Source organism: Pterocles gutturalis, unplaced genomic scaffold (assembly GCF_000699245.1).
Source record: "Pterocles gutturalis isolate BGI_N339 unplaced genomic scaffold, ASM69924v1 scaffold47165, whole genome shotgun sequence".
Taxonomy (NCBI): Eukaryota; Metazoa; Chordata; class Aves; order Pterocliformes; family Pteroclidae; genus Pterocles; species Pterocles gutturalis.
This window is the reverse complement of record NW_010139984.1, coordinates 59,570-72,014: the sequence shown is the minus strand read 5'-3', so window position 1 is coordinate 72,014 and position 12,445 is coordinate 59,570. Positions and strand designations below refer to the sequence as shown.

The following is a 12,445-nucleotide window of genomic DNA, read 5'->3' as shown; positions in this document are numbered from 1 at the left end:
TTTAGTTCAATGAGTGAGAACTGCACACTGAGATATACAAATCCCCCTGGGTACAGAAAATTAATTGGTCTTACTGGATGAGTGCCTCAGGGCATTGCCTGTAGCTTGGTCATATTTAGACAAAAAGCATATAAAGCGCTGCAGGACTGTAAGACCTCTTTAAGACACTGAATAGAGACTAGTGTTTTGTAGAGATAAAGCTGAACACTATCTGCAAAAAAAAAAGAGCAGTGCTCTTTATGTTCTTTATTATGAGCTGTGACTGCCCAAACCTCTGTGCAGGCTCTGTGGTGAAAGCAAGAGGTTCAGGGGGATAGCAGGCAGAATAAGGGACAGAGGGCACTCCTGCTCTGTGCCCTTCTTTGAGAGCCTTTGATTGGGACTCATTCAGCATTGAATACACATGGAGAATTGTTGAACTGTTTGATGGGAGTTATAAACTGGTGGCAGGAATTAAATTTCTCCAGTGCTGACCACAGGCTCAAAGAAACTACCAATGGCCTTTTCTGTACCACATCACAAGACCACTTCTGTTAGCTTCTTTAAAAACAAGTGGTACTCAGTGTTTACTCAGCATTATGGCTTCTGTCTCACTCACCCTCCTTGCTTCCAGACAGGAATTCAGTATAGTTCTCTGACTAAGGAATGAGGAAGCACCTGGAAAATATGTGCTTCTCAAAAGACTTTTGGAATTATTTTAATGAAGGCTTTGGTGTGCCTGTTCAGGAGGTGTTTCTGTGCATTCTTAAGTTCCCGGTCTGTGTTGGTACTGTTTGTGTTTAGTAATTTCACATCTTTCAGGCTCTCCAAAACACCGCCTCTGTTTCTTTCTGCAAGAATATGATAGTGAATAACAGTAGCTTTGTAGGGCTTTAAAAATGTACCTGCTTCCCCCCTTTTTTTAAACAGCTTTTCTTTTATTTTCTATCACAATTGTGGGTAAGATGGGATGGAACATGAACAAGATGGCATATTATTGATAGCATGCAGCTGGTGTTATTTTCCAATTAAAAAATCCTTGTTGAGCATATGAAAGAACTGTCTAGTTTATGCCTAGTTGTGACAATGCTATCAAGCTGCACCTTCATCTGAGATTTTATTTCACAGAAGATAGCAATCTTTGGTTGCTGGTGGGAGAACTACAGTTTAATATCTAGGGCTAACCACTTTGGTAGATGTGGGAGGCTGGAACTGGTCTGGAGGCTATCCACTGGGACTTGCTATTTCAGGTATTCTTCCTGGCCAAGACAAAGTTGATGATGAATGTGCTGTTAGCCATTTCCAAATGTTTGCTGTATTGTACAGCTGTGCCAGAAATGCCTCTTAATGCTTCCTGAGCAACCTCTCTATAAACTGCCCCAAGCTATTCTAATGCCAGTGGAGCTGTTAAAATCTGCTTCAGCAGGGACTCTATATATTCTGATCTGCTGGGGCAGGGAGGGCTGTCAGACTATAAGCTGGTGGTTAAAGTGCTTATCAGTCACAGCACCAATGCTCAATGCTCATGGAGTTGTCTGTGTATTTAACTGCCTAACTGTGACAAGTCTTTTCTGGGTATGAGGGACTGAGATTTTTCAAAAACTTACAGCTTGGCCAATGAAGCTCTTTTCACAGGGATATCAGGATGCACATATTTGATATAATGGTAAATTTGCACTATCAGCTGCAAAACTTCTCAATCAAATGCCCTTAAGACTCTTTTGTGTAACATGAGAATAACAACATATTTTTTCCCTATCCTCTCTCTCAGCTATTGGCACAGAAAATCTTAGAACACATGATTAAAATCTAGCAAAAGTCACAGCAACAGTAATCGGATACCAGAGACTATAGTGTCCCACTAAATGACTGTTAAAGAGCTCAAAGTAACACCTGCCTAAACACCTGACTGAACTAAGACTATTCATAAGAATGACTGCTTTCCAAACGCAACCACATTTGTTATCTGTATTTAATGTTCAATAAAATTAATAAGGCCAAATCTAAATTATGCCCTCTTCAGATTTTTCTTTTTTTTAACTAACCGCATGCTGTTAATCAGTAAACACCAGCCCATCCTGACATAAAGAACTAAGCTCACCTGTTTTACAGTCTTAAAGAAAACTAAGAAAAAAAAGGAAGAGAGTCAGTCAGGATCCTTCCTACATACCGAAAGGGATGTTGATACCATTCACTAAAAGGTTATCTATATGAGAAGGAGGTAGGTGGTGTTTTGTACAGAGGCATGTAATTAAACAGTTCAAAGTCTAGAGACCATATTAAAAGTTCTCTGAACCAGGACTGTCAATGCTTAGGTCATTGCAAAATTACTACTGGACGTCTTACCTATTAATTAATACAATTACTGAAGCTAGGCACATCCTATATGAGAAAAATGAATTATTCAAATATCTTTAACAGCATATTGACATTTTAATTGTACACTGGCATTAACTTAACACCAAAGGTGCTTGAAGTGTCTTTCAGCTACTAGATTTTCTGGTCTTAAATCCTTTCAAATTTCAAACCAGTTTCAGAAATCTCTCATTTAAACAGCTAGGTTGCCCTCCCGATTTGGCATCTTTGTATGGCACAACGTCCCCCTGTACTCCATATAAACACCACAAAAATGAAACTTGGTGTTACTTAACATCCTGTCCACCGATTATGCTTTGCTATTTCCAGATAGAGTAGCGGCCCTGTGGGGCCAGCATACCCTACAGCGAATTCCCAGCTCTTGATAAATATGTCAGTGCTACAAGGGTCAAACAAGAGCATGAGGCAGCCTGTGTTTCTCCACTGAGCTGTCCTCACCGGGTGACTGTGGATGAATGCAGCTGGGGATCTAGTCTATCACACAACAGCTCTTAATGTCCTGAACCCCAAGCAGCTGCCTTGACAAATTAGACATGGCCTCTTTTATTGAAAAAGCAGATCAAGGTCCTGGGGCAATGACAGTTTTTCCCTGTTTTAGTAAGACAGGCTTCTACTGCTCATTGCAGCCTGGAAATGGATAGTCTGACTTTAAATCTGTGCAGGCAGACAACTACAGGTCAAGGATACCTGCTGTTTCCTGCAGCCACATTTGACATTTGATGACCTCCATTTTAAACTTCACCCTTCTTTTATTTGTAGGATCTACTAATTCGGGGACATTCTGACGGAAAAGCTCAGTTGATACTTTCCATAACCAGGAGCTGCACATCGACACAACCTCTTCTATTACCAATGTCTTTTGGCTACTAAATAGCAAATGGCTCTTGGTTCTAATCTTGCTACTCATGCTTCCACTTCTGTTAGTTAAATCTGAAATCCATAATGTTACCAAAATCTAGAAACATTTTGATTCCTGAAAATTTTAAGTTATTGCCACTGCTAAAGTATAGGCATGTCTTCAGGTGTGGCACAGGCTGTTGGTGTGTGTTGGAATATACCCCCTCCATTATTTTGATTTCCTCACCCCTGCCTATCTTTTGCAGTGAAAACTGTTCCTCTCCTTACACTTTCAGAAGGTTACTATAGAAAATCTGTGACTAAATGAGGTGGGGCTTTTTATGTAAGTTTTGAAATGAAGATTTAGTCACAGAGAAAGACACACTAAATTGCTGCCCTGTATTCTATAACAATCCCAATTTTTTATTAAAATTGGCTTAAGGATATGGTCCTACCCAGGGACTTAGTTTCTGTCATCTTCTCTGCATGCCTTGTCTCCTCTCTGTCTTTTCGCTCTTGTTCTCTTAGAAACTTACAAAAACATAATGGAAACAAGTTTGAAGAAAGTTAGTTGTCAGAAACATCCTTCCACCATTCTTCTTTCATCAATTTTATACACAATTTCAATGTTTATAATTAGCAGCTAGTTTTGTACAGCCGCTGTTTGAACTTGAGGATGCCATCTGAGATGATTAGCTGTCGCTAGCCCTGGGAGCAGACAGCTTATACATGCAAGACAGAACAGAGGAAGGACCAGTGTCATTCCTCTGGACAATTCTGGTGTGTTCCCTTAATCCTGACTGCAGAGTACTCTGTTGCATGCCACAAGATACCAGCAACTCCAGCGTGGTCGGGTCGTCAATCTTCTGGCATGTTTGTTAGTTATTAGCCTGGTCTGGTGACACAGGTGTCTGGCCATTAAAAACTCTGCTGACAAATTTGGTCCCATTTAACTGCTAACAATGGCTTTCTGGTATTTATCCAAACAGAGCTAAAATGGTGCCCCACAGCACGTATGCCATGATTAGTCTCTGAGACATTCAGTTCCAGGACAAGTTGCTCAGTAGAGCCATTCTAGACAAATATAAGGTTGTTTGTTTTAAAATAAAGATTTTTTTAGTATTTCACCCAAGCAGCTAGTATATATGACAAATGTAAATAAGCCCCCTCTCGAGAAACAGGGATCTGATTTACAGTAATCTGATGTTAATTTACCTAAGAACATTTTATAAAAAAAATCTATAGGACTTTGTATAGCATAGATTCATCTAACCAACCTCTGTTTAAACCTTAATGGGAGAAGTAAGTAGGTTTTAAGCTAGACGTGGATCTATAAAAGTTTAAAAGGACTAGGTCCCATGTCATCTTGTGTTCTGTAGGTGAAATCTCTTTGTGAAGCACTACAGCTCCAAGTAACCACACCTCTCACTTCAAATCTCAGACAAATGCTACAGAATCATAGACAGAATCAGGGCAAATCCCCTACTCCCTTTCTTACAGCACTCTCTTACTAGACTGCAGGCAAAAGACTTAAAAGTGTAGTAAGAGAAGGATCTGGTCTGATTCGATCTTCACTGTTTCCTCAGCACATGAAACTGTTAGTGAACGGCAAAGTACTTGCAATCTGCTTTATGTCTGTGTGTACAACAGTTTGAGACACGGGAAAGAACAACAATGTTTGCATAGCTTCCTCCAGGCACACATGTTTTGAGTTTACAGCTCTTCCCGAGCCCCATCCTGGCAGAACTGACTACGGTGGCTTCTCCCATTAGCCTAACACTTTTTTTATGATCAGTCAGTTCCTTCTGCCAGCGCCAGGATGATAATACAGATCAAATACAGAGTATTTGCTTCACCTGGAAAAACGCAGCTCCCCCCTCAGACTTGCAAACACTGACTCAACTGATAAGTTTTGACAAATTTTTTTCCACTTTAAATCCTCTCCTGAATAATTCCAAAATGCCATCAAGACAATAACAACTTTTCCCTGCTTCCTCTGATAAAACACGCATTGTATCTTTTAGATCCTTGCACATATTAGCATATAGCAACAAGTTTGTGTAAAACATACTCTGCAAATGTACTTCCTGGTGCAAAACTCAGCCCTCCCATGATGAACAACAGTTGTTTGATTTATGCAAAAGAGTCCAAAGCTTTGCTTTGCCACAGATTTTTTTTTCTCTCATTTTATGTCTACTTATGAAGTATATTGTTAAATCAGCACTTTACATTCTTTATCATAACTGTACCTGAAGTTTCATATAATTCTGTCTTCTCACCGCAGCAGAATCTGCCTGAACATTTGCAGACTCCCTGGAGACAAGCATTGTCAGCACTTGGCAAATCTTTCAAGGAGCAATAGTCACAGTCAAATTTAGTAACACTGCCACTTGTGTACAATATGAAATACCTTCTGGAGTCAGGTTTTGAAATGAACAGCCCCTGGGCTCCCCAATAGCATGGCCCTCTCCAAACAGAGGAGTTGCTAATGATGTGACTATAGCTAATGATAGACGTCTAATTCTGTACCTGAGGAAGGGCTGCAGTTATTAAGAATAATAATACAGATTCTAAAATCTATAAAATAATAGCTTCTACCACATACTCTATCTACAGAAGTGTTCTTGAGATCCAAATACACCAGCAGCTCTTAACTCCATAAACTGTGTCCATCACATCCCACTTCTAATTGGCTTTTTACCACTGTTACTTGGATATCGACAAAAGGCTTGCTAAGGAAAGGAGATACCACCTCATAATCTTCACTTAATGAGTGTCAAGACAAGTAAGAATACAAACATTAAGCCTGCTAACAGCAATGCCACACTTCCGTCATTCAGTGCCCAGCTCAGCCACGTCCACCTGAATGCTGTGGAGGAGAAGCTGTAGCAGAACCACAAAACTGTAAGCTGAATTTGCAACCAATTTATGAACACTGTGATTAAGAGGCAAGCTCCAGGTACTTAGGGAGCAAGTGAGAAACCTGAGCAGTTGGCTGCATTTGTGCTAATGAACCCAGGACATGAAAAGCATGAGGCATTTCTGAAGGAAGGCAGGAAGGACAGGAGGAAGCAGAGAAGGGCAGCAGGGTAATGAGGGGTAAGGCCAGTTACTCCTGAAGAAAATCACCTCTCTACGAGCGCTACCGCTATGTATCTACTCCCCCCTCTGTTAGTAGGATGACTACAGAGAGGCACAGCACTACCCAGGTGAAGAGGTAAAGCCTTGGAGCTCTCTCCAGAGGAGCTTCACCACTGCAGAGGGAGGGAGACCAAGTACAATGGCAGCAGGGGGGAGGGTTAGACGGTGAGGTTAGGAAAACTGTTTCAAAACACACAATGAAATTAACACTAAACACAGAAAGAAAGTAAACAAAATGTAAACATACTCTAGAACATGGTTTTTTTCCTTTTTTTTTTTTTTTTTTTTTCTGGGCAGGAGACAGAGAAGAAGAGGAAAGAGGGGTGGAAGTTGCCCAATCAGAGCTGATTTTTTTAAAATTTTTTTTGTTTTGCAATGTAAGGGCAGATTCCTTAATGGTCAAAATGAAAATGCCAGTGGAGTGGCAATGCATAGTTCCCACTCTATGGGCTGCAGTACACATTTTCATCGTGGCAAGGAATGCGATGTAGCTCAGAAACAACAATCCCAGAGTATATTTAGCTACTAAAGCTGTGGCACACAAATGTCACATTCCCATGAGTCAACCGTTTTAAATAAGAGCCCCCTCTTCACGCCCCCACAGATATTCCCCAAGATGCCTGCACTGAATTAAAAGTGAAGCATATGGATGGATGTGACATCATCAAAGCATCCGTGTAACAGAAAAGAAAGCAGCAAGTGGATTCTGTATGATTAGTACAATCAGTAAGAAGTCATTTGTGAGCACAGGAAGTGAAAGAAAACAGTGTCCAAAGGATTAGACATAACCAATGAAAAACACCACAAAGCACCTTGCAAAACAAAGGGAAAATGTTAAAAAAAAAAAAAGAATATTTTTTCTCTGTGAATGTGTGAAAGTAAAAGAAATCACAGTAAAAGTGAAAACAAAATATTGATAAAAGGACAGTAAGCATTACATTTTCTGATTTAATTTTGGGTAAGAACTCTTTCCTTTGCCCTTTTAAAACAACAAATCAATAGTAATTTTGAAGCCAACCGGCTCTGACTGGGCAAGGCAAGGAGTAAAAACACACAAGTAGATTGTAATGGTAAACAATCATGCGGTCACCTCTGCCGCCATTGTTTTGATTGTGTGTAGACTGCTTCCAGCTTTGTCAATATTCATAATTAGGCACCAAAGAATGCATGATATTTAAATAACCCTGTCAAGTGCTAATAAGGCTCTTTGGTAACCATCACTCCCTGGGGAGGGAACTATTGAATGTAAGCCACCTCATCAGTCAGTGAACTGAAGCGAAAATTATTAGAATCCAACAGCTACACATTTATTAATATTTTCACTGCATGCTCTTCTGGAAGCTGCTTCCGGCATACAAGGTGCTTTTAAGAGCTAGCTTTCCATCTATTAAGTGTTGCTTTGCAAAAGATTTGTGAAGTAGGAACCCACACATAACAAATAGTGCCATTAAAATGCATACATGTCTCTGCACTCCTCTGGGTACATAAAGGGCCAGATCTTCCACTATCACTGGTTTCTGACACTGCTCCTCTGTCTTATGCCAGCAGAAGAGCTGGGTTCAGGGATCTCTTCCTTCCTTCTCTCCTCATCAAATCTGCTTAATGACATCTCCTTTCAGGGTGGAGGAGAAAAAGATACCACTTTCAGAAGAGGGAACGCTGGATTTTCTAAGAAATGTCCTTTCACCTCAAGCATTTTGAATAGCAGATGTTACTAGCAGACTGGCCATAAAAACAAAAAAAGCCTTATTTTTGGGCTGTCAGCATTACCACTGATCTATTGCTGAGAGGAAAGAGGAGTGCTGGGTAAATCACACGCCATCTTTAGAAGAGCATGCAGGCTTATCTGCTATCCTTCCTCTACACGTGATACCCAGAAATCAGTTTTTCTGTATTGCCCTTCTACAGCTGAAGAGCAAGGGCCGAGGAATTAAAAAAATTAGGTCAATATCTCAAACTGAGATTAAGTGGCAATTAGGAAGCTGAACTTTCATCTTCAGCACCCTTAGTCCCTTACACCCCAAGTTACGGTTTTGAGTTTTGAGTATTGCAGCTGCCTGCTCTGCAGCCCGCGGGTATTCAGAGGTACTGAGGAGCTCTGTGCTTAACTCGCATGTAAGCCTCATCAAGTTCTAGAAATTCACTTTTTTGCTTTAGATTTGCAGTTAATTCTCCCAGAATGTCTACAGGATCAAACTCTGAAAAAAATACTTTGAACAGGGGACACTTCTAAAACCCAGTTGAAGAAAGAAGAGTAAATGGCAGTTTTTCCCTTTTTTATATAAAAAGCTCAATGCTGGGAGGTGGTAGACAAGTTCACATCCTCTGCCTGAGGGAATTCAAATTTTCATATTCCATTTCCTGCCATCAAGCCTAAAAGCCAAGGCTACTAGATTAATGTTTGCCATGGCATCTCAGGAAATTTTACCACATCTCCTGCCTAATTTGACTCTTCTCTGCAGCTGGAAAAGCACTTCAGGCTTTGTCTCTGCTGCGCCAGCCAGGTAATGCCTATTGCCTTCATGCCTCGGAACCGTGAAGGCTCTTCTGAGGTCAATCCTGGGGAGTTCAGTGAGAAATCCAGGATATCCCAGGACTGTGGGAGGCACCATGTCTGGGGCTGTTCTGAATAACAGGCAGAGTTCACAGTCTGGGTCTAGAACACTGTCAGCTGTTTGTGCAGCTCTACTGAAGACTGTTCTGCAATGTTTATGTGCTCATTACCCCCTGCTGAAAGTCTCCACAGCCAATGCAGGGAATTCAGGATTCACTGGGTCTGACGGAGGGGCTGGAGTATAATTTAGTAACCTACTAGTTCGGGCAGACAACGCAAAGCGGTAGGTCTGGCATGCCAGTAGCTTCTCCAGGAACAGCTGATGCTTTTGTCTAATGAGTTTTTCATGTAAAATGCATGAACAATAGAGACTGGAATACACATTTCAATTAATATTTTAAGTGTTTTATATCAAGTATTCATAGCAGAAAGGACTGAAGCTCATGTGTGTTCTTGCCCCTGGTGAGTGCCCTAACCACTCAGCAAGTGAGTATCGCTCTACCCATCCTCCTGCTGGCCCACTGAGTACTTAATTAGTCCATACAGAGTGAAACATCTTCAACAGAGAAGAGACTGAAAGAAACGATCTGAGAACACCCTGGAGAAGAATAACAAGGACTCAGATCTCTCTAGGCAGTGAAGCTATTTGAACCTAAGTCCCCTATTTACAAAGGAACCATTTTAACCTGTTTAAGATACAGATGAAAAGGAGCTGGGAGAAAGATGGAGGGCCAAGATGGAATGAGGGGGCACCACCAACCTTAGAGTGGAGAAAAGCTTCTAAGCTTCTCCTTCTCTAGGCACATTCAAGGGGCAAATGTCGGTAATTCTCTGCCTAATTCTCTGTATGTATAGCAAAGGGGGACTGGAGGCCACATGACAGGGCTGTCACTTGTATTAGACCCAAATGTGCTTCAGCACAGGGCTGAACACTGTGAAACGACACGTAAATCCCAACCTTTTGGTGATTTAAAAATGCAACACAGGATCTCTTTCCACCAGCAGTCACCTCCAATATCTTTTAAAATACACTAATGACCTCCTGAGCCCTGACTCTCAAAGGTACTGGATGCTCAGGTCTCACTGAAGACACTGGAAGTTAGGCGCAGTGGCTAGGACTAGTGTCAATTTTACTTCAATGGTTACACTACAGCAGACTTCAGTACCTCTGTCTGTTGTCAAGAGACAGAAATAACATGAAATTAGCTGGGATTTGCTGTACTGCCCTGGGAGTTCAGACAACAAGGCAATATAAAGTGCACCCTTATGAACAACGGGAAGCCACGGATCTTCCTCTGCCAGACAATGGGGTGATCAAGTTTAAAGAGAACTAAATCCTCACTGTTTCCCTCCTTCCCATACACATGCTCAACACACACTGAAAAGGCATACAGTTCTGTTTGTTTTGTGTGGTTTCCTCAGGCAGTGAATTATCTATGACTGAGACTGAGATTGGCTGTTTAGTTTCAGGCTTTATGATAAGCTTTTAATTATAGCACAGGAGTTTTATTACACATTAGTCTGAGCCAGCTGGAAGCAGTTACACTTTAGTCCTCCCCCCCGCCCCTCACCACAGGACATCATTTCCAAGGCCTTACCCTTCTTGTCTTGATGATTATGGGATGAAACTGCCTCATATGGATCTGTATTTTCAGATGAACCAAGCGGATCCTTCCAATCCAGCATGCGTCCCCTAGCATCATAACCCTGTCGAGCACGCGAGTCGGAAGTGGTGGTGCTTGGGACTAGGGAACTGGAGTGTCCTGTTTACATTATAAATACAGGTAGGGAAGACAAGTCTTATTAGTCACTTACCACGCTACATCACCACACTCAGGAATGCACGCACTGCTTTTCTCCCGCGACGAGCAAATGCCTTGTCTTGGGCTGAACAACATTTCAAAAGTCCTTCTAAGCACTGCCTCAGGGAAATAGGGGATTTAAACCCTCCAGATCGGTCAGACAGAGGGTGTTAAGAGGTGTGTGCATGCCTCGGGCTGCTGCTGAGCTCATGGTTGTGTGCTTTTACTCAACAGAGTTAAATGTGTGTGGAAGAGGGTGAGCACACTTCATCTGAGTCAAGCATCCTTGTCTGGATTCAGTACACATGCCTGACCATCACTGAAGTGTCAGCCCACACTGTCTGGTGCTGGCTTAGTTAAAAACCAATCTAAAAAACAATTTAAAATGGAACAGCTTCTAATATGGCTGAAACCGAAGCAAAGCTACAAAATGGCGATGTCAGTGGCTCTCTGCCCTGTACACCCAGGGGAATGGAGGACTGCCAGCTCTGGTGAGCTCACACCATGGCATTGCTCTCCAGAAGGGAAACATGCTGGGCCCACCAGCCGCTTGCACCCACAGGCACCACTGCCATCAGTCCTGTCTGAGCTGATGGTCCAAAATGGCTCTGAGATAAGTATGAAACTGAACACCATTTTTGCTCACAGTGACAGTGAAGATAACACCTTGCTATGTGGATCTGCCCAAGAACCCATGACTCCAGCACCCACTGCCACGGTCTCCTCTTAGAACAGAGGTCTCACATGCCCTTCTTCCATTACAACTTCTCTAGACACAGGACTGCTCTCCTGGATAAGGCTGAGGGGCACCTCACTGATCAAATACACCCCAACAAACAGCACATTCATGAGACACGCCCCATTGGCAACACTGCACAATTTTGACAGTGGTTTGTCAGGGGGAGAGACATGTTTGTAGATTCCTATGTCCTTTTCAGCTAGAACCTCACAACACTTGGAGTGCTTGGTGTCTACAGTCTCTGAAAGAGGGCTCCAAACTGGACTTCCCATAGGTTCAGGCTGTTCCGCTGCTGCTAGGGAGGGTGCAGCGAGACTCCATCCACACCATAAGATTTTGACCTTACAAATCCACACGAATCAGTTCCCTTTCTGCGCATACACCAAAATGAGTTATTTTCTGCAGGACTCAAGCAGCTCTGGGAGTGGTTAATTTGATGTAGAGTAACTATATTTCCCTTTACCTACTTTCCTGAAAGAGCACATCAAAAGAAGGGTTTTTGAAACATGCTCAAACACAAACTAACAGAATCAGATTATTCACAGACAAAATGGCAGATAACACTTTTTCTTCAGACACCATTGGACAGACTGACAGCAGCCCTCCTTTCTCCTGAGTCCCTTCTAAAAGCCCCACAAAGTAATTTTCCTTCCTTAGGTGTGAGTCTCCCTTGGAGAGGAGTCCACCACCAGGCTACAGATGGCAGGGACCCTCTCTCTGGTCCTTCACCAATTTTGTTTCACTGCTCAGAAAAATAATTTGAGACTCACGGGGGCAGAGACAGAGCAACACATTGAGCACAAATTTAAAGCCTCACAGAGAAGGCAAAGAGCTGTGCAGGTAGAGACTGTGCTTCTGTATGTTATTTTAAACAGTCACTGGATAAGCATAAAGCTTTCAGAAGCTGTATATCAAAAAGGCTGCTTTAGATGGCTTCTAAAGCCATCCAGCTCCAGCTCTCAGAAGCGCATGGAGAGTTGATGAACCTAGGTCCCCAGTTTCACTCTAGCAATCAAA

The 12,445-nt window shown here is 42.2% G+C and overlaps 1 protein-coding gene across 5 annotated transcripts in view; it reads right to left on the bottom strand.

Moving 5' to 3' along the window:
* Positions 1–12,445, bottom strand: part of SEMA6A (sema domain, transmembrane domain (TM), and cytoplasmic domain, (semaphorin) 6A) — a 60,821-nt gene that overhangs the window by 12,173 nt on the left and 36,203 nt on the right. For 2 of the 5 annotated variants that reach the window (XM_010083493.1, XM_010083494.1), the window contains one exon: positions 10,486–10,650. The exons of 2 other annotated variants lie outside the window; for them this stretch is intronic. In XM_010083493.1, coding sequence (XP_010081795.1) covers positions 10,486–10,650 — 165 coding nt within the window. The remainder of the gene's footprint in view (positions 1–10,485; positions 10,651–12,445) is intronic. One more of the 5 variants, XM_010083495.1, reaches the window with a different exon arrangement.